At 39.9% G+C, this 27,851-nt stretch overlaps 2 protein-coding genes across 2 annotated transcripts; both read right to left on the bottom strand.

The window, feature by feature from the left end:
• Positions 1-315: 315 nt before the first annotated feature.
• On the bottom strand, positions 316-14,413 carry slc17a7a (solute carrier family 17 member 7a). The gene is made up of 13 exons (XM_068728010.1): positions 14,303-14,413; positions 5,697-5,949; positions 5,154-5,272; positions 4,740-4,854; positions 4,566-4,653; positions 3,948-4,034; positions 3,402-3,544; positions 3,093-3,242; positions 2,396-2,528; positions 1,806-1,916; positions 1,345-1,472; positions 1,188-1,257; positions 316-1,099 (listed from the first exon to the last, which is right to left on the bottom strand). The coding sequence occupies exons 1-13, from the start codon at positions 14,362-14,364 to the stop codon at positions 789-791; spliced, it is 1,770 nt and encodes a 589-aa protein (XP_068584111.1). The 5' UTR covers positions 14,365-14,413; the 3' UTR covers positions 316-788.
• An 882-nt stretch (positions 14,414-15,295) lies between these two features.
• slc6a16a (solute carrier family 6 member 16a) lies at positions 15,296-27,440 on the bottom strand. The gene is made up of 12 exons (XM_068728026.1): positions 27,090-27,440; positions 21,880-22,105; positions 21,529-21,686; positions 20,485-20,611; positions 20,217-20,392; positions 19,835-19,945; positions 19,441-19,682; positions 18,817-19,009; positions 17,621-17,822; positions 17,201-17,360; positions 16,928-17,090; positions 15,296-16,487 (listed from the first exon to the last, which is right to left on the bottom strand). Exons 1-12 carry the CDS (start codon positions 27,090-27,092, stop codon positions 16,140-16,142), a joined length of 2,109 nt encoding a protein of 702 aa, XP_068584127.1. The 5' UTR covers positions 27,093-27,440; the 3' UTR covers positions 15,296-16,139.
• Between the last annotated feature and the right edge of the window lie 411 nt (positions 27,441-27,851).

The raw sequence follows: 27,851 nt of genomic DNA, 5'->3' as shown, positions 1-27,851 counted from the left end.
TATATGCATCACCAGCGTCTTGACAAGATTGTCCACAAGGGGCCTCGCTCATAAAAACGCATTAGCTTTTAGTTTGTGTATTGATTTTTTTTTTGTTTTTAATACATGCTCAATGTGATATCTATTAAGGCTGAGAGCCTTGAGAGTAATATAGACCAGCAAGTGTGAGCTAACTACAGTAGTGGCATCACATTTTGTATTTAGTAAAACTGAACTGAGGCTCCAAAGGTGCTTTCCCAGCAAAAAAAGAAAATGTGTGGCTTACACATACAACTTTAAATATAACATAATGCCAGTGGCTTGAGAGAGTTGCTGTAAAGGCAACAAACCAACCAACCACACACACACACACACACACACACACACACACACACACACACACACACACACACACACACACACTGAATTTCCTCAGTGATGTCGTGGAAACGGAACTCCTGACCAATCAGAACGCGTTCAGGAGCAGGAAGGATAATCTGGGATCTATGAGTTCAGTTTTTTGCTAATGAATACTGTATGTGTTTGTGTGTTTGTGTACATTAATCACTCTAACCCCTGCATGCACGTGCCTAAACACACCCACCCACACACACACACACACACACACACACACAAAAGAACAAATCGGATCCAGACTTTTGATATGTGCAATTGTAAATATTGTACAAAAGCACACAGCAGGTCCATTCAGTAAAGCAGTGACTCTCTTACAATCCCTTTCCAAACATTCTTCCTTCTTTTTTTTCTCCATCTTGTTTTTTTCTTTTGACTTGTATCATGTCGATCTTCTATGTCAGCTCCTTCTCCTCTTCTCCTCCATACATGTAAGAGTTGTATCCAGGTGGCTGCACATACTCCTCAGACTTATCCCAGTCCGACACCCATCCAGGCCCGCCTCCTCCTCCCCCTCCTCCTCCTCCTCCGGTCCGTCCTCCATTGGAACCAACCACTGGTTGGCTCATGGCTCCGTACTGCCCGCCTCCACGGTACATTTCCTCTGTTTCATTGGCCAGTTCATCTTCATCGATAATACCGCACTTCTCTTCACTGGTGTCTTCTATGTCTGCCCATGGCTGCTTTTCTCCTGATGCAAAGAGTCCTAGTGAGAAAAAAAAGTATGATCAGCATTTAGACCGAGGTCTTCTGAAGATGCCTCACAAAACACTATAGTCAAAGTCAAGTCATACCATAGAAAATCACTCCTCCGTAATGCACGAGGGAAGCTATAAGGAAGACATACTGCCACTCATCACGTGTCTGAAATGATGTAAAAAGGTATGAAACAGGTGAGTTTGTAATTTTATACATGACATCGTAAAGTCGATACAAATGAATGGTGTTTACCTTGTGTTTGGTCATGGCTCCCACTATGAGAGGACACACCATTCCAGATAACGTTCCCACCCCGTTTGAGATGCCCATCAGTATGCTGGCATATCGAGGGGCAATATCCAAGTGATTGACGTTAAACCCTGAGTGAAATAACAAAAGCAGAACATAATCTCCCCCCTGTTTTTTTACTATGTTCATGACGCACATTTTCACAGTTAGTGTTAGAAGAGACGACACCATCTAGTGATACTTCTCCCAACAACAGAGGAAGGAGAGAGATTTACTGTTGCAGTTGACATAATTGTGAAGCCATGTCAGCACTAGAAATAGTATATATTAATGGAAACACTGGGGAACAGCTAGCCTGGCGAAGTGTGAAAAACAACACTGTTTGTTTTTAGGTTTTACGAGGATCATGTACCGGACTACTTCTTGGCCGGTAGACGAGCACACTTGTTTATAACATCTCTTACCTGAGATAGCAAATCCACTGAAGCCCACAGCGAGGACCAAAAAGGAAATGGCAACACCTTTTGAGTGAGAGAATCCCACCACCAGCAGGAGGGTGGCCTCCATCCCAAAACCTGAAACAAGTAAACGCATCAACATCTAATGCAAAAAGGGAGGGTTGAGGAAAACTATCCACGTTTTGATACTCTGCCTCCACAAGCAATGTTCATCTGTTAAATAGTAGTGCATTAGATTTATGTTAGAAATGTTACATGTGTTTCATGCAGAAGAAAAACTGATACAACACTGTGAAAGTCTGTCATTGGTTCTTTTTTGTATTTCAATTTAATTCAATGAGGCTTTATTGGAGTTTCAGAAGAAAGCATTATTGCCTAAGCATCAAAATAAGAAACTACACAATTCTTTATGTTGCTTTCACTACAACAAAGGCAAAATACCATTTTAATTTCTACCTTTTGAGTTGCTCTTATGCAAACCCAGTGTTTCAGTTTGTCCTTGAGTTTCTGCTCTTATCTTGAGCTTTCTTTTCCACCCTTGTTTTCATTCCTCTTCACCCTCCTCCAACGATCCCCCTTTCCTGTTTGACACTCACCTCCACAGTTCATGAGCTTCCTGACGTTGGTGGTGGACATCAGGTTGTGGGTTCTCAGGTAGTCTGCCAGCTGGCCTCCAATAGGCACGATGATTGTCATCACCAGATGGGGCAAAGCTGACACCATTCCCACCTGAAGGAGGAAAGTGGGGAGAAGAGAGTGTGTGAGAAAGAGACACGAATAGTGGGTTTTCATTCAATCGAGTATTAGAAACAATGGGAAGTTGACTGAAACATCTCTTATTTCACTTTTTTTAAATCCAAGCTAGATTTTTTTGTGAAGTGTGACATCAAATTGTAAAAAAGAGGAGAGTTGTGGTAGTCTGGAGGTTTAAGATGCTGACCATATGCAATCTGGCAGTCTCTCCTGTCACCTCCAGACCTTTATTACCAGTCGTGCGTAATAAAGTGTCGTAATAAAGTGTCATAATAAAGTGACACTAGTCGACTCTATAGATATTTGGAAACACAACAACTGTAATGCTCCTAAAGCTTTCCAAATAAAGTTACATTTTACAAAAAATCATTTAAAATGCTTGAGGTGACTAGTGCAAGGTTATTAGGACACAGCCAAAGTGATGAGGTTGAAACATGTCAGAATTTCTAATTACCTCCAGTTGAAGTGTTTTAGGTTAGTTTAGTTTTAATCTAACTCTAGCTTTTGTAAAGAAAGACTTTGTGGACGATATAGTCTCACCTTGCTGATCTCAAAGCCAAAGACTTCTTCAAAGTAGGCCGGCTGGCTGATGAGCAGCAGGTAGAACGTCCAGCTCCTGCAGAAGTTGGCCACAATGATGGCGTAGACTGGCATGGAGGTGAAGAAGTGTCTCCACGGGGTTTTAAATTTCTGCCATCCAAAGGAATAAGATATTACTGGGATCCAGTGAATTTACTGAGACGGATCAAGAACTAGAGTCAGCTGAGTGTGTATGAACACATGTGTGTATCCAGTGTGTTTGTGTGCAGGTCTAACAGATTGTCAGTGTTACATCGTATAAAGCCATACATGCAGAGGATTAAGAAACGAGGCAGACTCTCCGATTGCGTCTTCAATGTACTTCCTCTCCTCCGGTGTGATGGTGGGATGGGCTGCGGGACTCTCATACGACACCAGGATCCAGAACAAATACCAGAATATCCCAACGCTGCCTGGAAGAAGAAGGGAGAGAAAGCAGAAGACCCAGACATGGGCACGGTAGAAAAAGAGCAAGAGAGTTAAAGGGCAAAGAAGTGAGGGAGAAAAAGAGAAGTACAGCTGCTCAGACTTCCTTCCAGGTTGATGCTAATGTTGTGAAGTTAAGTTTTTCAAGATCAGTAGTGGGCTGGGGAGACATTTTGATTTTGAACACCTGATGCAGACACATATAAATCCTTGACATTTAACAAAAGCTCTGCCGTTCAGTCTTGGTTGTAAGCAACAGAAACACAGTAGTTAATGGATTTGGAAACATTTGCATTTGGACTGAAGAGTGCTAGTGTGTGTGTATTAATGTATTGCTTGGCTGATAGTACTGCCGTAAGCAAACACATATTTGAATACAAGGATACTAACCATAGACATAGAATACTGAAGGCCACCCAGTGTATTGCACCAGTATCCCAGCTAAAGGCATCGCCACCACCGCCCCTGCATAGGATCCTAAGAAAGCATCAAATATAAAAAAGCAACAAATTGTTACTTCTCGTCATAATCATATAATCATTTCAGTGCTCAAAATGCATAATATGTATTGTTATTCAGTGGTCATAGAAATTCATATGTCCAATATTTTTAAGGATCACGTGTCATACTTATTTCAAGGTTCATACTAGTATGTTGGGTTTCACTTTGGTTTTTCTCACACTGTCTATCTGAATATACCTGCAATTAACCAGTTGATGTCAGTCACTTTAAAACTATGAAATGATCTCTATATTGTGTAGCTGTGACATCACAACCATACAGAAACACTGTCAGCTCATTTAAACGCACAGTTTCTGAATATGTGTATTTCTTCATGGACTGAGCTTTCGGATTACTTTCATCAAAGTATTTATAGACCTGTGTTATGATAAAAAAAAAAGACATAACATGACATGACTCACAGAACTTAACTCTAGTGGAACTAGTGGATCTCAAAAAGAGATATTGAATTTTGGGGAAATGTGTCAGAAAGGTGTGAAACTTTACCACAAAAGGCTGTTGTGGCTAATCGACTTCTCTCAAGAGGAGGAGCCCACTTGGCCCAGATCCCGTGGCAGGCTGGGTATGATACACCCTGAAGGACACAATGCAGTTAGGAAAACACTCATGCATCTAGGAATGCTCTCACACAGCACATGTGCACACAGGCACATACTGTACCTCGACAAGGCCCTGGCATATCCTAACCAGTATGACGCAGCTGTAATGGCAGCGAGCAGCAGATGGAATCAGCATGTTGAGGGTGGATGTGGCCACTATGGCAAAGCCAAACACTCTTAAACACACAGAAGAACAAACAAGCTGCCTCAGATCTAATATTCAACAGCAACAGATGAAAACAAACTGAAAGGATGAAGCTTCGAGGCCGTGGTCCTACATATGACGGGGGTTATTTACTGGTGCCAGTTCTATCAATGCTGCTACACCTTCTTGGCATCTGTTTATAAGGACTGTGTTGAAATTACTTTATTTCTCATTCATTCTTTTTTTTTCATGCCTTGCACAAAAGTTACCCTACTTACTGTAGACGAGATTACTGTATGCCAGAAGACATTGCAATGTGAAGACATTCACCTGTTGGCTGCAAACTTTTGACATATAAAGCCACCCGGGATCTGTGTGACGATGTAGCCCCAGAAGAAGGAGCCGTGGATCATTCCCACCGTCTCAGGGTCCCAGGTGAACTGTGCAGCCTGGAGAGAAGAAAGTGTGTGACTTTAACTTCAGAAATTCAAAATGTAGTCAAAACAGAAGAGATAACTGTCATTGGATCACATGGTTGATATACTCTCAGCTTGTAATACACATTAGTAAATCTGTTGGTATAATAATTAGTTATAAATAAAACTTTTCAGTACAAAATGAAGGAGTACAGTGGTGATAAGGAGAAGGAACAAATATATAAGCTGACATTGTTTCTCTCATGTTCACTTTATAAGCACATTTAGCCTGAGAGAAGTGATTCTCTATCATTCATTTCTTTCTTTTATAAAAAAAAAATCTTTACTAGCATTAATCCGAAATGAAGGAGATCATATAGAATCAGAAACAAATCGTAAAAAGAAGGCAAACTGATAGAATGCATTTAAAATCTTTGATTTCTATTTTGCCACTTACCACGAGTACTTCCTTGTTCCCTTTGTAGACAGTGTGGTCATTCACCATGCTTACAATGGCCACACCCAGGTTGCACCGGATGCCAAACGAGATGCAGAATCCCAGGCCAGACAGGATTGCGATGATGTACCGCCTCGGTAGGCCAAAGCAGGTACAGTCCACCATTGGCAGCTCCTTCTCCTCCACCAGCTCAGGACGGCCCTCCGCTGATAATTCAATGGTTTCTCCATTTGGCTGCCGCTTCTCAATCAGCCTGAAGGGAGACAAAGACACAGTGCATTAAAGGAGAACTACAAGCCAGCCTCTGCACTTTAGAAAATAATTAGGAGGTGACACGCTGATGCGCATCTCCTTTGGGACAAAAAAAACTTGCCTAATGTGGAAACATTGGCTCAAAAGGGGAGTAAAGGTTAACATTTGTGGTTCAGGCAATGCTTTAAAAAGAAATCAGTTAATATGTAAAAGCTTGAAATACGAGAAACATGGTGGCCTGGTGTCATGTACATCCTCTAGACACCACATGGCTCTCTGAATATCTCAGAAAGGAGCAATTCATATATATTTTCACAAATGTGAAGAAGATATTATATTTTTTTGTGTTATTTTGAAGCTGTGTGTGGGTTCTTTCACTGCAGGGATTTTGCAGAATTTGCCTACTTTTCATAGTCTTTCTCTCTTACTCTCTCACGCACACCTCAACGCAGACAACATGCGCCATGTTGGGGTCGTGTCTGACTCAGCACGTCCCAGTGTGTGGAAGCAGCTGTCACCAGCCGAGGAGCAGAGCTAGCTATGACAGCACATTCCCCCAGTGTCCGCTCCTTCAGGACACCTGGGACCGGCTGCCACACTGGTGCTGTTCAAGATGTCCGGTCTCAAACAGGAGCTCTCTAGAGGCCTACGTCTGTGTGTTTATACTATGAGGTTATTCAGACGGTGAACAGAGATAATGAAAGGGGTGAAAGAGTCTGACGTCTTTCAGATTGCCAATTCACTGAACTGCAACATTTTGTAGAGAGTAATCAATAGTGTTATTTCCAAAAAGACATCCATTCTGTTATACACATTTACATTTTTTTAATCTAAAATGATTTAGTTTTTCATCCAAGGAACTTCCTTATTTGCCATTAAATAGTTTTTGTTAATTATCAGTTTGCCTTAGAAGAGACCAATATTTGTCATTATTTTAGGCTGACCATCTTTGTCAAATGGTGGGGGACACAGGAGTCAAACAGAGAAGTCAGGAGAGCAGCCATCTGTGTATCATAACCTCCATACTCTCAACGCCCTTATTAAACGCACGCGCACACACACTCGCACGCACACACACACACACACACACACACACACACGCGCACACACACACGCACGCAGAGTTGTGTTTTCAGGACTTTTGGGGACATTGTATTGACTTACATTCATTTTCTAGAGACCTACAATTACCCTAACTATAACCACTTCCAGCCTAATCCAAACCGTTACCCTAACCTTGAACAAAGTCTTTACTTTATAATGTAATGATTCACGTTAAGGGGATATGTGTTATGTCCCAGAAAGGAAGGCAAATCCCCACAATGTGACTTTGTAATCAGATTTATGCCCTCAAAAGACGGGTATAACACATACACACACACACACACACACACACACACACACACACACACACACACACACACACACACACACACACACACACACACAGGTGGACTTAAGTGAATTCTTTCTACAGATACATTTTTCTCAGATTAAATCCAACACAGTGCCACATTTTCACATGTATATGCTGTAGGTTTTAACCTAAGTGTGTGTGTGTGTGTGTGTGTGTGTGTGTGTGTGTGTGTTTTTTGAGTATATGTGATTTCACAGCAAAATGCACTCTTGTGTCAACCATCCACTTTCCAACGGGCTGATCCAGTTAGTCAGTGAGCTGGAGAATTTTGCACAGAAAATGACATAATAACTACAAGGATTTTCTCCATGTGTCGAGGATGGTTGCGTTGTTAAAAACCTGTTTCAAATTGAGCTTTAAGAAATTCCCCAAAACAAGTGTTTACTGCATTGAAGGCGGCTTTGTGTTTCAAGCAAATGATCAAGACAATTCATCTCTCTCAGCCTCTCAGCACGATGGAACTCCAAGATAACGTATTCACGCACACTCACACAAGACAAGTCAGACTCTAGCACTACTGCTAAATTATTGATGTGTTTTTGGGTGAGATAAATAATTCACTCTAGCTTTTACACCATGGTCTGTCACTATCTATCTATCTGTTAGCATGTCTGCACATACACCCCTGCGCATATTTCTCAGTTATGCTTGTGGATTTCTCTCCATCCCCCTCTGCATAATCTCTTTATACATCTATGCAATCTGCCAATAAACAGACAAAAGATAAAAGATATGCCGGTGTAATGATGTATGAATGAATACTGGATCATCATGAGATATTCTGGTTGTAAAGTAAAACACAAAGGAAAACAATAAATTAATAATTTGTAAAGGAACATTTTGGAATTTGTAAGAGATTAGAGAGGACGATGCATCCTCCCTCTTTGTCTCTCTCTCTCTCTCTCTCTCTCTCTCTCTCTCTCTCTCTCTCTCTCGGTTAATCCGTCACTACATTCAGATTAGGATTACGAAAATGATTTACTTCCGGAAATGAATATGGAAGGACAGAATATTGCTGGCCGTAGATCGGCATGCTTCTCCCTCCATTATAACACATGGCTGAGTTCATTCTGGCCTTTTGATTCAGTTTTTTTGTCATTTTGTAAATCAGATTGCTTTCACTTACATGCTGTTATTTTATGTTTGAAAAATGATTTCTCAAATGTCCATTATTTTGCCCTATCTGTTACAAACACGTAACATTTTCTGTGAAGGTTATTATTATTACTTATATAATTCTCAGAGAATTACCAAATTCACTTGGTGGTCTGAGCAACCTGACAGTTATGAGCTTCTGTTTATTATTGTTTTAGCTACAGCAAAGCAGACACATGCCATTTATTCGACAGAAGGTGCACCACAGTGAGATGAAACAAAGAGATGAAGTTGTTACAAATTCTATGAATCAAAGCAAAAAGTTGATCAAAAAGTTGATGTGACAAAAAGGAAGGTGTGCACTTTTTTTTCTGTTGAATCAGTTGGCTGCACACCCTGCTGTCCTCTCTGTACTGAACAAACGTGCTGACTCACACCCTGAGTGGAGCTCAGTATCCTAGAGTTAGTGAAGGCTGCAGGAGCATCCTCATTAAAGCTCACGACAGATTGTAGCCTGACACATACACATACGCTACCTGCTAACGAGGCTAGCCCACAGCAAAAATTACCGTTGATTACAGATGCTTCCCACTAAAGGGCAATCTCGCTCTAGTACGTGTGTGTGTGTGTGTGTGTGTGTGTGTGTGTGTGCGTGTGTAAGGGTCTCAAAATAGCTGACTAGCTGAAGGTGTCCCCTTTCCAATGTTGCAGTGTGTTTACTGGTACTTTACAAACAATGATAGTAATGTTAACACATGTCAGCATTTGCTAAGTCTCTGAGCAAGTAGAGGTGAAACACCTGGAGGAAAGACATTTGCCTTCGTGTGAGGCTCACCATACTGTGAGCTTGACATCAGCTGATGTAGCTTTTCTTGTTAGCATGGCGAGGACCTGATTGGTCTCAGCTGGCAACAATTAATGAGCAAGAGAGCATGAGCAGGCTGGAGTCCCGTGACCTCAGGCTCTCTGAAAAATCATAATTACAATAGTAACAGGCTCAGTGAAGACTCAGTAACACCTCAAACTGAGCTCATATGTGTGCTTTTCACCTGAGCACAAGAAGCAAAGTTCAACCTACAACCAGTCAATCAAAGCAATTTAATGTAAGAAGTACGTTGGGTTTGAACGTTTTGATTCAATTAACAATAAATACTAATAGGCTAATAGTTTTGTTTATCAGAACATTAGTGAAAAATGCATGTTATACATTCCCACAGACAAAGTTAATGTATTATGGGTTAGGGGTTATCTTATTTAATTAAATTCGCACAGTCCAAAACCCAAAGATATTTAGTTTACTTATTTATTTTAATAAAAATGTTCCCATCAACAGTGGAATATTTAATCATATATAATGTGAAATTCCTTAAATACTATTTCTATTTACAGTCAACGTGATAGACCATCATACTTCTTTTCATACGGAGTGACGATCTATCTGGAGGTCACTTCTATTGAATGTATCTTTTCGCATTTGCTGTTAAATTGTGAAAAAAATAACTGTAATTTTGCCTAATTTATGATTTTGCAATAATATATCAGCTTTGACAAAATAACACCGTGAGTCTCACGTGCTGGTTGGTGACCTGGGACTTTTGTTACCCTGTATATTAAATTCAGCAATTCACAGAGCGTTCTGTGTAATCCTCTGATAAGAGGATAGAGAGAGAGAGAGAGAGAGAGAGAGACTGCAAGGTCTTGACAGTAAAAATATTATATAACGCCTGGTCACTATTTTCCACATCCATGTGCTAAATTGATCTCAGTGTGCTGTATGTAAACCATGCTTTTCTTTCCTCATTTCAGCCCACCCACTCTAGTGCTTTTGTCTAAAAATGATGTCCCCCTTATTCACCCTTTAATTGTAGGTCAGGTGTTTAAAGTATGGGCGCTAGCTTGAGGAATTTATTAATTACAAAATTGCAGCAATTTTGTTATTTCAATAGTGGTGTCTCCCCCTTCCATACTTCCTCCGTGAACCTCTCACTCTCCCTGAAGTGAACAGATTGGGTCTCAGTGGGACTGTGTCACCCAGGGAGACACCCTCCTCCCCATCCTGTCACACCACTTTTTTTTCCACACTCTCCTGTGGACACACTCTCTCTCTCTCTCTCTCTCTCTCTCTCTCTCTCTCTCTCTCTCTCTCTCTCTCTCTCTCTCTCTCTCTCTCTCTCTCTCTCTCTCTCTCTCTCTCTCTCTCACACACACACACACACACACACACACACACACACACACACACACACACACACACACACACACATTCAAAAACCAACACGTGTGACCTTCATAGCCGTATTATCTAATTGGTCACATAGTATAACTCAATCACTGTGTGAGTAAAGATGCACACACACGCACACAGCTTCTCACTACCTTTACCTAACGATGATCTGAGCTAAGTCATAAGATTAATAAAAACCTCTTCTCTTATACGGCTTCTTTGCCTTGTAGTTCTGTTGTTTTTTTTAACCCAACCCAACAAGGCATGGAGGCAGCGTAAATAGAATGAATCATTACTGACATCATGTATACACACAGCATCGCTGCCAATGACAGGAGTGACACACTTGCAGACAGGCAGAAAGTCAAAAGATCAAGAAAGAGAACACAAGCAGAAGCATTGCAAAAGTATAGTTTTGGCGTCTTTTCAAATTCTTCAAGTCTCCAAAAGCCTCCCAGGATTCAGTGAGGGATGTCTTTCTGCCTCAACCACAACGACAACCAGTTCAACAGCTTTAACATTATCACTGCCAATGTCATAATCACAATGATTACACTGACTATACTATTACAATCCCTGAACTGATGACAGGTAGTCATTCAAATGGATTTGACTTTACATTAGACTTAGCTTTTTTTCTTTCATAATAAAAATATTTACCTCTGTCTATCGGAATAGCTAGTGTATTGTGCAAAAGTGACAATTTAACTGCAATATTACATTTCACAAGTTTCCAAAATTGTGATACAAACCATTAATTCATCAGTAAACTGCTCTAAAATATTCATGTTAACATAACATAGTGTAATATATAATACAAGAATTGACAATAACTCTTAAATTGATAAAAATGCCATAATTAAAATGATGCCCAAACTCTTGCAGTTTTTGCAGTTTGCCAAAGCCTGAATTGTTAAAGAAGTAGGCATAGGTTCATGTCATCATTTGTTGAATATTTCATTTATACCACTTTCTAGACCACAGTGTAAGAAAGGGAAAATGTAGCACTCCACTGCAAGTAAAATTGATTAAAAATGGATATTTCCTTGTGTGAACTGAAACACAAGCTATCCATGCGTGGCATGCAATCCTGCAGATGCAACAAACACCTGATTCATTTAAAAGTCTTTCAATGAACCTACGTTTGTCATTTTAATGAGACGTAAAATGGGATATTATTAGAAACTTTAACAAAAACGATGATGAGAAGATGGTTGTAGCGTGATTATATTTTATGTAGTGCTGTGGAATAGTTCCTTAGTATAAGGAGATGAATAAATGATATTATAGGCCATAATTTAACGTTGTTGAAAGAGGGAATTGTAAAAGTAGAAATGTAGAGTGCACTTGACCTTACAGTGATGAAGTTTATGCTTACCTAGTGGAGTTTAATATAGAAACAGGAGATGCATTCTGATGGAGAAAATGTTTAAATAATAGATGAACTCCTGGCTGCTTTCATCAGGAGGGATTTTGTCTGTGAGGTGGTGAGATTGCACACATACATACACACACACACACACACACACACACACACACACACACACACACACTATTCACACAGTGCAGAGATGTCCTGTAATCAGGATGCAATATATTCACACATGCATGCATTTATAAACATACGCACAGATGGATGCCTTAAATCATGCACCTTCCACGTACATTTGAACAGAATGTTCACTTTTTCTTTTGAAACCATTGCCTGTACCTAACACCGTGGACACATACAACCAGAGTTAACTGACTAAGCTAAGGAAACACCCACTAAAACCAATCTGGATCCAATCTTATACATCACATCTCTCATAGCATCAGCTGTGAGCCGTGCAAACGCATGGCTCACAACCAGTAAATCAGAAAAAGCCTGAGATTTGCATGTCCGTTAATCTGGGAGACCCCGATAGGCTGAAAGTTATCTGTGCTGGTGTCTCAACGGCTCAATGGATGGATGAATGGATGGATGGATGGATGGATGGATGGATGGATGGAGGATAAAGGAGGGAGCGGCTGGAGGAAGTGACATGGGCTTGGATGGAGTGGGTGGGAGGGGAGAGTTTAGGGATTTGCGTGGCTCGACAGCTGGACTGAAAAACAGGCTATTTCAGGACGGGATTTATACGTTTGGTTGCTACCTCAAATCCTGAGAGTGAAAGCTTAAAGCAATGGTTATTGCATGAGGTTCTATCAGTGTCTTTAATCTCTCTCTTTTTACTGAAATATTGTCAGAACACCAATCTGTGTTGCAACTTTTGTATTGATATGCAATTTATTAACATATGTCCATCACTCGTAACACGTTTCTAGACAAGAGTTTGTTATATATGTTGATCTTTTCTTTAAGGATTACACTGTCACAGACATGAACTAATCGAGATCAGTTTCTTCATTAACCATCTTAAAAAGCTACTGTGTGAAGGCCATGCATGGAGATGGCACAGCTGTACAGATTTAATTTTATTACTTTGGGGCTAAGTCTTCAAATCTTCAAATTGCTCACAACTCAAACAGTCCACAACCCAAAGATAATCACTTTTCTCCCATAAGCGGAAGGAAAACTGCTTGAAGTAGAAGTGAGAAGCTAGAAATATGTTTGGCATATTTGCTTAAAAAAAAAAATACTCAAAAGATTAACCGATTAACAAAATAGTTGCCAATTAAGTTTCTGTTGACCGACTAATCAATTAACCCGCTAATCGTTTCGGCTTTGCATTACTATAATGATTAATATGGTTTTCTCTTGTTTGATCAGCCAATTTTAAACAGCATTGGCTTTGTAATACAACATTATGTTTAGTAAAATTGGTTTGATGGACAGATAGATGGATAGATAGATAGATGACTTTGGTCCTATCTGATCAACCATCTCATTCAGAAAACGCACGGAAACATTATGTAACCTCAGTTACACACTCGTCTCAAATATACTTAATCCATTTCGAGTTGGGCCAAATCTGACTTTAGCAAACAAACAAACGAACAAACATGAGAGGATGCAGGAAAGCAATCAGTTCCAGAGACAACAGCAACATTCATGATTTCAGATGAAATGTGTGCAACAAAGCATCCAGCCACAACGAGAAAACATCTTGTCCCAAACACACACACACACACACACACACACACACACACACACACACACACACACACACACACACACACACACACACACACACACACAGACACCGAGTTCATCGCACTTTCAATACACACTTTTATCCCGATGACATCCCCACAATTGACTTCTTTTTTTTAATTTGGTGGATATTGCCCTAATTTCTTCCTGCAAATAAAAATGAACTATTTATGAAAAGACAGCTAAACATTTGTCTATCATTGACACAATATTTCATCCACTTGGTCAATCAAATTAATTTGCGCTGCTCACAGCTGGGCTTTTGCCACTGTACCGACATTATGTTTGCAGCTTAAACCCCAACAGTCGCTTCCATTGGAATCAATATCTAACAAACTTTTTCTCGAGTTACTGTTTGGAAGAGAGAGGATGGGAACCCGCAGCATGATGAACTGCTGTGTCCCGCAGAACAAAATCTCCAAACGCGTGAAAATGGGGAGAAGTCAGAGGTGGAGCCCGGAATATTTGAAATAGGTGTGTACCTGTTAATTTTCCCCAGAGTTTTTCCCGCGACCGCCTTAATCCTGTCTGGTCGGATATCCATCCTTGCAGCTTCTTGACCCGGCTGGTTTGATGATGTCCCGCGCGCCCTCCTATCCTGCCGGAAAGCGCAAAGTCCTCTCTCTCTCTCTCTCTCTCTCTCTCTCTCTCTCTCTCTCCTCTCTCTCTCTCTCTCTCTCTCTCTCTCTCTCTCTCTCTCTCTCTCTCTCTCTCTCTCTCTCTCTCTCTCTCTCTCTCCTCTCATCCCTCCGCTACAAGCACAAGCCTCCAATTCACTTTCAAACGGGCCACAGAAAGGTGTACTTTTTATCTCTCTGTAACTGAGATTTGATGATTACAAACCAACCCATACAATCTTACTGATATAATTATATGAAAGGGCCTATCACACCTACTATAATCTCGTTCATTTTAATAACACCATTTTTAAAGAATTGAATACACAAAAGCCTTAATTGATTTAAAGCTGAGATTTTAGTGTGTAGCAAATTACATGTATGAAGTCTATCTGCATGACCACATTGATGTTGAAAGAATTGGAACTGCACAGATATTGGCAGCCAAAATGTTGATTTATGATGTTCAATCCCACATACTGTAAAAGGCATGCATGCGATTTGGAGACAAATGTCCAAAAATTTCATAAATTGCGAAAAGTGAAATTGCCACAATAACTTTACTATTCTTCAGTTTGCTGAGCCCTCAAGCAATGCCACAGTCAAACATGTTAAACTTAACGTCCATTAGAGGAATCAGCTTCATGAAAAATGAAGAAAAAAACCCACAAAATGTTTCATTCACTCTTTCATAACCAAAAAAAACATAAAAAAACAACATATGTTCTTATACGCAATGTCCTAATCAATATTATATTTGACTTTTAGAAGATGTAAAAATAAAATAAAAACATTCACTGGTGATGTATAAATCATACAATTAAAAATAAATCCCCATCCAGTCAGGTTGCTGCCATCTAGAGGTTTATTTAAAGTCCTCATCTAGTACAGTACAATTCTGCTACACTGAGCACGTTGTGACATTTAAAAACATTGCTGTGGTCATGAGGTAAAATGATACAAATATAATGTAAAATAAAGTTATTTTACTAAAATTTCACACACTGATTTACAACAGAGATGAACGTAAATATTCAAACACACACATTCTCTCACACACTCAAGCACGCGCACGCACGCACGCACGCACGCACGCACGCACGCACGCACGCACACACACACACACGCACACACACACACACACACACACACACACACACACACACACACACACACACACACACGTTACAGCTGCTCAAGGTAGAATGTTTTCATGCTAAAAATACTCTTAAAGACTATTTTTGTCTGTTGCTGTCTTCCTCAATTCACTGGCCAACGAATCAAACAAGGCTGGCAGAAACAAAAGACAACAGCTCGTCACTTTCCTACTCTAAAACCTTCCATAAATTCTTTGTTTCATCAAATATAGCAGCTTATTCCTTTTTGATGTATCTGCGAGTGTTTTTACTGTCTGAACACTGTGAGTGGTTCAGACAATGAATGAAGGGAGGACTTGTATTTTCATAACTACAGAATCTAAAAAGCTTTTGATTTGACTGATAATGTATCTTCAATAATATGAATAGTTAAAATGACTTTGGCTTGTCAACAATGTAGAGCTTGCTGAATATGATAAATGGGTGCAAACCCACGACTCTTGCGCAGATTAAAAATAATAAACACTTTGCAATCTCTCTTGCAGGGTCTTACTCATGCACTCTGGAGTTCAACATGTAAACATTTCATCCTCCCACAGCCATGCTCAAATCCTTGTATCTTGTTCATCATCATCTTCCTCCTCCTCCTCCTGCTGCGACAGGAGCTGGTAGTGTTCGTTGCCCAGCGGCAGGAAGGCAGTCCTGGGATGAGCCTCCTCTTCCTCAGTGGGGACTCTGTGATGGGAATCCAGCTGCTCAGTGGAGCTGCACTTGGTGTACAACTCACGGTGCATCTCTTGGCCACCTATCTCCTCGGAGCGAGTGTTACAGGCCTTGTGATTTTTCAACGTGGAATAGACGTAGCCAATAGGCACAGGCAAGCTGGCAAAGATTATCAGCATGACAATCATACCAAGAGCCCAACCAGGGTACTCAAGAGTCATCTCAGAGGCCTGAAGAGAGGAAAAGACAAAGCATGTCAGAGAGAGAAACATGGGCAGGACAATACTGCTCAAGGGTTAACCGTCAAAAACACAGCATAAATCATTTTGTTATGACCAGAAAAAAATTGCATGGTAAGATTAAATTATTCCTCTAGGAAATAATGTCTTTTAGCAGTTATTAGAATATCAATATATATGAATATGAAAATGTTTATGAGACGATGTAAATCAAAATAACGAAATAATCACAACACATTGTAAATACAATGAATACACTTCAACAGCTTAAAAAAATAAATCAGCATTTGTTTTTGCAGTTATTGAGTGCAGTTGGAAGAACAAATATACAAATCTTAGTGAGTATGTCACATATATTGTAAACTATAACAGAGGATTTTGTGTATTAAATTGTTTTGTGTAGGACAAAAAGCTGTAGGCCAGTATCTTACTGTGGTTTGATTCCAGGCAGTGTATGTGGGCCTTTTGAAGACCATCCGCAACAAACTTGCAGCCAGTAGACCAATCATCGACAGCAAACAAACATATTTCCAAAGATATTTGTACACCACTGGAGGGCGCCATTTGAGCATGACTTCAATGTCATCCAGGAAGCTGCAGTGACAGAGAACATCTACAGGTGATTTTCAAAATAAGGAATAAAGGACAAGAAAACTGAACAGAAATAATTCAACAGTTTAAGTTTAGAATTAGTGGTTTCTTACCGATCTGTTCCATAAACCCACGCCACACTAATGGTTTCAAAGATTACAACAATGACTAACGGTAGAGTTGCAGAGTAGTCGTCAAACATAGTCACAAAATAGTTGCCTGAGCGCTGAGTGAACAACAGTCCTATTATGAACCCCAAAGCACAGCTGGCCACTAAAAAACAAAAAGGAAGGCAGACAGTGTTATTTGGACCTGATTACTGCATACAGACAATTGTAGTCTTTAGAGGCAATAGATGTCTGAATTCTTAAAAGAAAGGCCTATACATACTCAGACAGCAAAATATCCTGCAGCAGAATATTTACATCTTCAATTTAACCAAAAACGCCTGGACAAGAGTCCTTCCAAACGAAAATGATAACTGCCTAAAATACAGAGCATCATAAGAACTTGCTTTGATTCGTGTGCATTACCAGTGAGTAGGGTCCGGTGGCGGCCCAAGAGGCTAAAATTGTCCATGAGAGGTGTGAGGATTCCCTGCATGGTCCCAAACATGGTGCTGAGGCCCAGGTTGAGCAGCATCAGAAAAAACAGTGTGGACCAGAAGGGGCTGGCAGGGAAAAGGGCCATCACCTCAGTGAATGCTATGAATGCCAGGCCTGTCCCTTCAACACCCTGCACACACACACACAAAGGGAAGATAGAAAAGGTAGAGGGAATACGTCTGAACAGGAATTTTATGAATGTTGACTGAAGAGTACAAACACTTATTGTGATTCCGTGCACATCCAAGAGAAAGGTAAATATGTGAGTTGGGATTGGCATTTCCAGCAGCCTCTCTTAGCAAGTGCATTACCCAATCTTAAAAGTCAGTATCTGGACCCCTATTTGTAGTTATAATCCAATAGCACTGTACCAGAATCACTGTTGTAGTAGTCTGCAGTAGGGGGTGAGTGATCTTTTTAGTAAAATAAACACTATTAGATAAGATAGCTTTTAGTACCCCAGCTTCTGTTTCTTTAGTTTCTCCTTTCACTCCTCTATCACAGCTTGTTTCCATCTCGACCAACTAGATACTGCGTACCATATGTTTTCTTCCTCTTGCCAGCTGGATATTCTACAATAACTCACAGATTTCTCAGGGGTCCTGGGAACCTAAATACCACGCCTTCTTACGATTTCCATTTCAACGTTCACCTCAGTTTAAATCCCATATTTTTTTAAGTGAGCCAGGTTGCAGCTCATAAAGCAACCAGTGGTGATCACCCCCCCCCCCCAAAAAAAAATGTGTTATTGAAAAGGTAGTCGTATCAAAACTTTTCATGGTACTCCTTGGATAAACAGCTTCTTGAAATTCAGATTTTCACTGCGCCCCGTGTGTAAAGACCTCAAGGGTGACTCTAATCACCTCCACCAACTGGTCAGATCTGGTTCACATAAAAAGTCTTTACTTTTTTTTTTTACTAACCCTTCTTTGAAATGTTTATATGATTGTTCTCTTCGCTAACTATTTGAACTTAATGCTTTGATTCCAGCTTGTTTAATTGTTTTCTGAGATTTTATCCCTGTTAGAAATTCTCTTGAAGGTATTTTCTGGTTTTGTGAAGCATGACACGTGTTGACAGCCTACTTATAAAGACAGATGATTCAAATTTGATCTCAGGTATACCTTATTCATCTCCTCTTCCAGGCTGCAGTCAGTGATGTTAGGACCCATCGTTGAGCTGTAGTGACTGTACCACTCTCTGTACTCAGCTAAAGACATAGAGCTGGGATCTGTCATGTTGATCCAAGGCCAACCAAGGCCAACCAAGTGCTGATTAGATTCATAGGACGACATCAGGCTTAGAAGACCAAGATTTCTGGAAGAGGTTAGAGTAAAAGGACAAAATATAAGTTAGGCAAGTTAGGCAATATCAGCTGAGAAAAGTCAGTGGCTCCCATGTTACGGTTAATCTTGAATATTTATCATGAATATGCTAAATTACCAGGAAATAATGCAGGACATTCCACCTTTGGACCGATACTGTAGAAATTCATCAATCTTCAAAGGGCAATGCATGAAAGTGTTTGCCTTCAATAGTATTTTCAACCAGCTGATTTCCAACATTTAACAATCCACTGTAAATGTGCCTAAATTGGATACCTATTTTAATGCAAGAAGGCATTTTTTTCTGAGCCTCAAGCAAAAGAACTACACTATTATATGGTATGGTCTTTGAGCACACCCCCCCCCCATACACACACACACACACACACACACACACACACACACACACACACACACACGTACTCAGCCACGCAGCGTAGTGCAATGTTCTTGGCACGGAAACCCAGCACAACGAAAACCACCAGCGAGGCCAGCACAGACGTCATGAAGTTGATGCCGGAGACCATCAGCGCGTCTCTGTGGCAGTTGTTGTGGACTGGATTGTAGGAGGAATACGCGATAACAGAGCCATAGCCAAGTCCAAGTGCAAAAAACACTTGTGTAGCAGCCTGGCGCCATACCTGCACATTACCCCAGATTTCCAGCTAAAAATGATCACAAAAGAAAGTCTTATTAAGTTAATTAAAACATTAAATTAAAAACATCTTCTTAAAACACTTTTCATTGGCCATAAATTAGATACAAATTATAATCAACACATGATTATAACCGAACACGAGGTGAAATGTGTGCTTACTTTAGGATAAAACATAAATGTGATTCCTTCCATCGCACCGTCCAACATCAACCCTCTGATGAGGAAAATAAAGAGCACCACGTAGGGGAAGACTGAGGAAAAGTACATCACCTAAGATTTGGAAAAAGAAATGGAAGATGATTTCTGTGCCAGAACATTTTTAAGGAATGGTTTGACACTTGAGGAAATATTCTTAATGGCTTTTGACAGAGAGTTAGATGAAAAGACTGATACCACTAGTTAGCAAAGCTTAGCATTAAGGCTGGAAACAGGTACAGGGCTGGCCTGGCTCCGTCTGGAGGAAATAAAATCTGCCTACAAGCAATAAAGCTCACAAATTATTTCACTAATCTTGTCTTTGTGCCAAGATAAGTTAGCTTACCTTTGCAGAAGACTTGATGCCCTTGATCATAGCCAAGGAGACAATTGCCCAGGCCGCCAATAAGCAGCCTGTCATGATGGGGTTAAACTCTCCCGATTCTTTGATGGAGTTTGTGATGTTCAGAGCTTTCCGAAACCAGAAATATGACGTTGGGGAAGAACCTGCACATTCTTTCACTGTTGATTGAGAACAGACAAGATTCTAGACCTTACTGGCATCTACAGTACGTGACACCTCATTTTAATTAACACCTCAGTATTGTCAGTACCTGTGTCATTGGTGGTTACATCAATTGGACAGTGCTCCCATGGCAGAGGATACTGAAAAGAATTACCCAAGTAGAACAGGCTCCATGCAATAATAACATTGTAGTAAAGAGCCACGTAGAAACAGACCTAGAGGAGAAGAAAGGGTTCATGAAGGATTTACTTAATGAAATGTTAATATTTACATAACAAGGCCTTTGTGATATTGGATACAGTATGTGCTGACCTGTATAATGTGCAGTCTGAAAAGTTCTTTCAAAGTCAAGAGGAGAACAGCAAACATAAAACCACCTAAGATAGGATTTCTTTCAAATTGAATTCACGCGTCACCCAAAAGTGCTAATTAAACTGTTGACACTTACGTTTAAAGCCTAGCAGTAATTAATTGTGACACTGACAAGGACTAAAAGAGAAATATGGCTTTTTGGAAAAGAAACAAGTTTAAAGAAAAACAACCAAAAACATAGGCGTCCAAGCATACAAGTATACTTCTATGTGCTGTGTGCGCACAGAAAGTTCTTGCCGACTCTGTGTTTGCCATGCTCCGTCTGTAGGGAAAAGTGTTATGCAACAATCTGCCAGCAATACAGCGCACTGCTTCTCTCACATTACAGCATGGCATGATGTCATCGGCGTCCTTTCTTAAGTATACATACATAGCACTGCTGTGGGGTTTTTCACGAATGAGACCAGTGGAGGAAGACATTCATGCTTATGAATCTTTTCCTTCTGGGGCTCATATCTAAAATATTCATGATGGCCCGATCTTTGAAACCCTAACATGAAGAAGTCAGGCAGCTACTGAACCACGGCAGCTGAGATACTATGAGCTTTGAGTAATGACGTTGCAAATGTTTTTGTAAAAATACATACAATATATCACAGGGTACTGAATATATAATATATATAATAGAGATATTATTACCTCCCCATTTTGGCTTTTATTTGCCCCCACTAACAAATAAACCAAAACATAACTTTTCATACATGAACAGTACAATCTTAGAACGAAACAATGTTAAGAGAAAAAAAAAATCAACTCTCACAATGCAGCTGGAGTAACCGATCCCTGCCAGCTTTGGGGAGATGTGCTTCCATACACCAATGCTGCCTTGGCGAATGCTTTGGCCAGCTGCCAACTCCATGAAAAACAGTGGAACTCCCACAAATAGTAAAAGAAAAACATACAGCAGCATGAAGGCCCCTAGAAAAAGGCAAAGAAGATTTTAAAACATGAAGGCATTTTTTTTTTTTTTTTTAAACAATGTGTCATTCGGTTTGTCTAATGCGTCAAAATACCCATGTGTAAAAAAGACTGTTTCAAGACAGCTACTGTGATGAGTCAGTCAAAAGTACAGAGCTGAAATGTACACATTGTTTTCTTTAAAGACACTCACCTCCTCCATTTTGGTGGCAAAGGTACGGGAACCTCCACACATTCCCTAGGCCCACACTGAACCCCACCTGTGCCAACACATACTGGAGCTTAGAGTCCCATGCTGGTCGGTCAGTATCGCACGTCTCAACTTCATCTGGACCTTGCCCAGCTGTAAGCTGAGTTTCAGACTGAGCCTCACTCAACCAGGCTCCATTCTCGTTGTTGTCCAGAGGGGGTTTCTCCGTCTTGACATGAACAAAGAAGAATGATAAACTTCACTGATAATTCGTCGATAGAAAGTTATTAGTTTATTGACATGAGACGGTCCAAATAAAAGTAAAAATTATATTTTATGCCAAGAAAAGAGGAAGAAAGGATATGAATGAGACCCGTGCAAACAAAAATAATGTAACGTTCAGCACCCCATGTAACACTGAATGTGTTTGAGTGCCTTTACTATGTCAGCAGATACCCACTAGTCCCACTTATCATTCATATAACAACAAATATTATAAGAATATGCAAGGTGTACAGTGTTTGGGGGTAATGACTAAAGAACACTGAGAGTCCAGAGGAACCTTGACCTGCCATTTGAAAAGATACATGTGCTGCAACTCATGCAGAACTCCAATTTCATAAATAAACAAGGATGATATGCTCCATGTTGGGAAAAATACAGAGCGACTATGAGGTCCTGTCTGTACACTGTGCAGTTTAGAAAACAAAACCTAAACCACAACATTGTCAAGGAAACAACACAGTTTTTGATACTTTTTGTGGCCGCAATTGTTTTCTGCTATTTCTTTTCCATTGTATTTAAATTCTGTAATCATGAAATTACAGGAAATTATGCAACTAATACAGCATTACTGTTTTTAAATACATTTGTAGCCTCACTGATTACTGCTAGCTTTGCCACGGCCGTATCAGAGCTGTGCTATGTTACTGCTAAGGCAAACGGAACATTTCTTACTGCTCCACATTAAAACCAGTCAGCCGGCAAGACTCGCTTTTATTGTGAAATAGTAGAAATACAATATATTTGTCACTGAAGTTACCGCTAACCAAGACCTATTGTCAAAAATGATCATCAGGCTGCACTTGAACTACACACTCTCACCAACTGATTTGGCTCATATGAGTGAGCAGGATCCAAAATGGCCTAACGTGCCAAACTGACTTTAGAACATGACCTAGCTGTACCACTGCAAGTATCAGCTGGTGAGAATGGAAAATTACAGGAGGTGTATGACCCAGAAAAGTATGTGGCTGGTCAGGACATATGAACAGGCAGATACGTCAGGTGATTTCAGAACCATGCATACACACATACAGAGAAACGTGTGGGAGAGTGACAAAAATATGTGTGCGCACATAAATAGATAGGAAGGGAAGTGGGAAGAGCAGACGCCACTAGGCATATGTCTGGGTGAAGGAGGGATAGTCTTCGCTGTCGTAAACTTGGGAGTGAGTGGGAAAATTGAGGGGGAGGTGTTAGGTTTACATTGGTTCACACTGTGGGTGGTGCTGAAGTGCATGGGTGCACCATGTGGTGGATATAGTTGGTAACAAGGCAGGAGGCTTGTTATAAGAAGGCTATGAGAATCTTTGGTCAACATTTTGAGAATTACATTTATCAAAGACCAAAACAGGCTTTTGTTGTCATAGTGGTGACACGTCTGTCAAACAGCATCCAGCGGATGAAATGTATCTGTTATAATTTTGATAGTGAAGTAATCCTACATTTATTAAGCACATAAACCAACATTGCACTGGTTCCCACTGCTTTGGGTTTTAGACTTTTAATCAGGCATAGCAAGAAGTGAACTTGATGATGCCATTTTTAAATATTGAAAGGCTTTGTAGACTAACCTATTATACAGTAATCAAAGAAAACAATTGCTAGTTGCTGCCCTTGCTGTCTCCAGATTTAGCTAACCTTGAATAGTGGATGACTCCGGTCACCTGAATCTGATTCAGTGTTACAGTATGTTATGAACTGATAAAGTCTGGCTATCAGATGTGCGAGTAACCTTAGTGGTGTAGCTCTTTCCTTTCAAGGAAAAACAAAATGTCCTTCAAAAGAGCCTGAAAAAAACAAAAACCGACCTAATCACAAAATTGAAAAAGTTGTCATTGAAACAGACAAACTTTTGCATAAATGCAGATTCAGTTCAACTCTTACTCAGATTTACAAGTTTGGATATTTCAGTGCACATTCAAACTTCTCCTAAAGCTCCTGACCAACACAGCAAGCCTGTATCAGGTTGTCATGTACACAGTTGTAATTTGTTTAAAAGTGAGAGGCTGAGGTATTTTTTGTTTATTTGCACTTTTTCGAAAACTGTAAAGGAATACTCTCTCTAGTTTTTAAAAAAACCTTCATAAACCGTGGAGAAGAAAACACCATGCTGCTTCTTCAGTTCTGTGACTTGCATAAGTCTTTGGGGAAAGAACTACTACATTTCTCTGTTTTGCTATACTTGGCTAACCATAAATTATCTTATTGCCCCATAGAACCCCTCCCCCCCAGCACACACACAGAGCCGTTGTTCATTTTTGCCTAGCGGGGGTCTATCTCTGGGTACAGTTGGAAACCACACTTTTGTCCTCACTGAACAGCGATAGTAAGACACACCTACTTTATCTCCAAAACAACCTTGTGTTTTTTTTTTCATATTTATGGAAATGGTTTGGGATTATTTTAAAAACACTTTGTCTAAATATAGTTAGACTGGGTAATAGTGCAGTATATTCTGATTGTTTGCTGACTTGTTTTTATTAATAAAGTCTAGGTATTTTACACCACAACTGGTATCCAATAAAACAGAATAAGCATGTTAATATATATCCCAATATGTCTTCACAATGCTAATAATCATTGGTGTGTATTATTTACACAAAAAATATTACATTCATTTCTTCAACTTTCTTCGGTAAAGCTTAGTTAAAAACACTTTTAGTATCTGTACGTGCTTTTTAAATTCCTCCCGAACGCAAACTTTATTGTTCAGTAATTGCCAGAATGTATTCCATGATATTAGAATGGGTAACTGTTACTGTTATTTTTTAAACTGTAGTATAATCATTTTTAAATTCTTAGAACGTTAACCCCCCATGTCACACAAAATCCCTGTATTTACACAGTAACTACAGTTACCAAATGCAACTGGAATGCTGCTGTTTTTTGAGTATACATTAATTTCATCAAATAAACTTGAAATAATACAGTCAAGTCTTTTCTAAAAACTGTTCAATTTACACAAAGTGACCCAACAAACTAATAGAAACATCTGTAAGACGTAATGCAATGTAATAGCCAGCAATGAAATGTCTGATTTTGATGAAACCCTGCTACTTTGTAAATTGTGTATAGGACTGCATTATACCCAATTATCCAAAAGTAGAGGACCAATTTAATGCAGTTCTTTATAAAAAAAAAAACACACCAACTACAACCTCAAAAACGACAATTGAGTTCATTTAAAACACCTCTGCCCAGTGTTTCACAAAGTATTTAAACATGATTGTATTGAATTGCATTACAGCATACAGAGATTTCTACTTCAATGTTAACTCACTGGAGTCAAATGTGGCCTTAATCTAGTATGACAGTCAGTCTGAATTGCATAAGAAGAGTCATACCGGACATGTTTCATGATTCAGAAAATGGAAGAGGATAGTTACACTTGCATATAAAACCATAACGTGACAATAAATCATTGTCACACATGTTCAGAAGTGAAACACTTTGTTTTATGTGTTCCCACATTATATGGATGAACGCTTTAAACAGCATGACACAGGTGTGCGTTTCTGTCTGCAGACACCCCGACCTTTCGTAAACAGCAAGAATAAAGACCCTTTCACAACTTGGATTTTACATGTCAGCATCATGTTTGAAGAGGAGCCAGAGTCCTTTTTTTCCTGTAAAAGTATCTTTGGTAATCTACTCAGGACCTTAAAGAGAGACTACTGAGGAACTAGTAAGGCCCAAGATTAAATTAAACAATCACATTCATCACGCCTTCAGGTTACTAATCATACATCTCCAATTTTCTTTCAGATATCAGTTAGCAAAACAGGAATGAAACGAGAGATGTCTTGTCAACATTTAGAATGTTGTCTCAGGACAGGAATAAGAAAATAAACGTTTACACATGCATACAAAGGGTTTGAAGAAGCAGAATACTAACAAGGCATCCGACTATCAAATAAATCACAGCTGGGCACAACTGCACCAAGGAGCTGCAGAATGGGAGTTATATCGTCAGCTATAATCCACAAGTACTGAGATGTTCGTCACAACAAAGTTTATTTAGTCACTTTCTCTACCTGCCCCAACATGGTGTAAGTCTTGACTCTATCCCAGTATGCATTGATCTAAAGGGAAAGTGCCAACACCCTGCACAGGTATACATTAGCAAATACATATACAATACGCTAGCCCCAACACACACACACACACACACACACACACACACACACACACACACACACACACACACACACACACACACACACACACAACCATGGTATTGCGCAATCTGAGTAGCTGTCAACCATGAAACCAATTTCCCTCTCTTCAGGAGCTTATTGCCAATGGATCCCATGATAATCTGTACATGCGAGTCATTAAATTATATTTTGGGTTCCATACTGACTACAGTGCAGTGTGTCGGTTTGTGGACAGTTGCTCAACACTGTTGCCCCATTTGAGTCAAAATGAAACAATGAGGACAAAGTGCTTCCTTTCAGCTCTAATTTGAGGGTTACATCCACATCAGATCAATGTGTAGGATTGTTATCAATGTTGTAGTTGGAGCCACAGAGTGAAGGGACTAAAATAACATCGACATAGACTTAAAAAAATAAAAATAATTCAAAAAAATGTATAGCTTTGACAGTTGTTTAAGATTTTGAAACATATTTGTGGCAGAATAAAGCAGCATGAATATTTTTGTGAACAAATGTACAGAAGATCAGCTGCATAGCAGAGATTATCTAAAGTGAGCCAACCCGCAGTCTTAAAGCCTATTCATGACTGGATAAGTCACAAAGGAGTTAGTAACAGTAAATCATACAACCTATAAGACCAAAAAAAAAAAAGAGAGAAAGTCAGTAAATCAAAAGACAGAAGCAAACAATAAGAGCACACGGACTTTAAATATTAGAGCTCATTCAGTCACGTTAATTAAGTGAAATAACATGTATGTGTTGTGGACATACCATGCTGACTGCACGGTCCAAGAGACGAGTGACGATAGAGTTTCCAGAAGTCCTGGAGTTGGTTTCTCTGCTCGTCACTTTGTCCCTTTTTCACAACGCTACTTTTAAACTCTTCCTTTCTTCGATTTTGCTAATAGTCGGGCTGACAAATGTAGTTCGCTGAGGGAAGGACCGTCTCGAGCGGATAGTTTGTTTTGCGGCCACGTTTCTCGTGCTGTAACAAACTTTGTCGTCGCCAACCGGAGAAGACATGAAGCAGAAGTTACTGCAGATGGAGCCAATGGGAGGACTGAGGGGGCTGAACTGCCCGTCCCCAAAACGTTTAACGGAGCAGGACAACACACTGCTGGATGTTCCTGTGAGTAGCCAGTAGGTTTGACAAATACACCGCTGAACAGAGTTGTGTGCACTGGCATTTGGTCATACTCGCTGCACTGCTTTGGAATGTATTTAAATATGAAAATGTAAAAAACGCCGATTATGACTGCGTGTGTATTCGTGCAATTAGGGTACATGCGCCGCCTGCAATCTTTAGTAAAAGTCAATACAAGGCTCTGCAAGAGAGCGCAGAACAAAAGTGCGCCTAATTAGCGCTGAATTAACTCCAAATTAGGTTCCCAACTCCCGTCAGCTCATGCAATCAGCGCTTTGACTGGACTGATTGTTGTAACAAGAGCAAAGGGAGGAAATACATTTTGAGAGTGAAAAAACATAAACTCAATTTCTCAAGTAGTCTAAAAGACAATAACTGTCCAGAGTGGT

Source organism: Cebidichthys violaceus, unplaced genomic scaffold (genome assembly GCF_023349555.1).
Source record: "Cebidichthys violaceus isolate CVI_PGR_0920_01 unplaced genomic scaffold, fCebVio1.0.p SCAF_40, whole genome shotgun sequence".
Lineage (NCBI taxonomy): Eukaryota > Metazoa > Chordata > Actinopteri > Perciformes > Stichaeidae > Cebidichthys > Cebidichthys violaceus.
Note: the sequence above shows the minus strand (reverse complement) of the source record. Positions and strands in the feature narration are given on the sequence as shown.

Coding starts and splice junctions, on each gene's coding strand:
- slc6a16a (XM_068728026.1), bottom strand. Junction 20,393..20,484: donor TGTAACCACCAATGACACAG/GTACTGACAATA, acceptor CTCAATCAACAG/TGAAAGAATGTGCAGGTTCT. Junction 19,683..19,834: donor CATTTATGTTTTATCCTAAA/GTAAGCACACAT, acceptor GATCATTTTTAG/CTGGAAATCTGGGGTAATGT.
- slc17a7a (XM_068728010.1), bottom strand. CDS start 14,364: ATGGATATCCGACCAGACAGGATTAAGGCGGTCGCGGGAAAAACTCTG. Junction 4,855..5,153: donor CAAAAGTTTGCAGCCAACAG/GTGAATGTCTTC, acceptor TGTGTGTTTAAG/AGTGTTTGGCTTTGCCATAG. Junction 1,917..2,395: donor GAAGCTCATGAACTGTGGAG/GTGAGTGTCAAA, acceptor TACTTGTTTCAG/GTTTTGGGATGGAGGCCACC.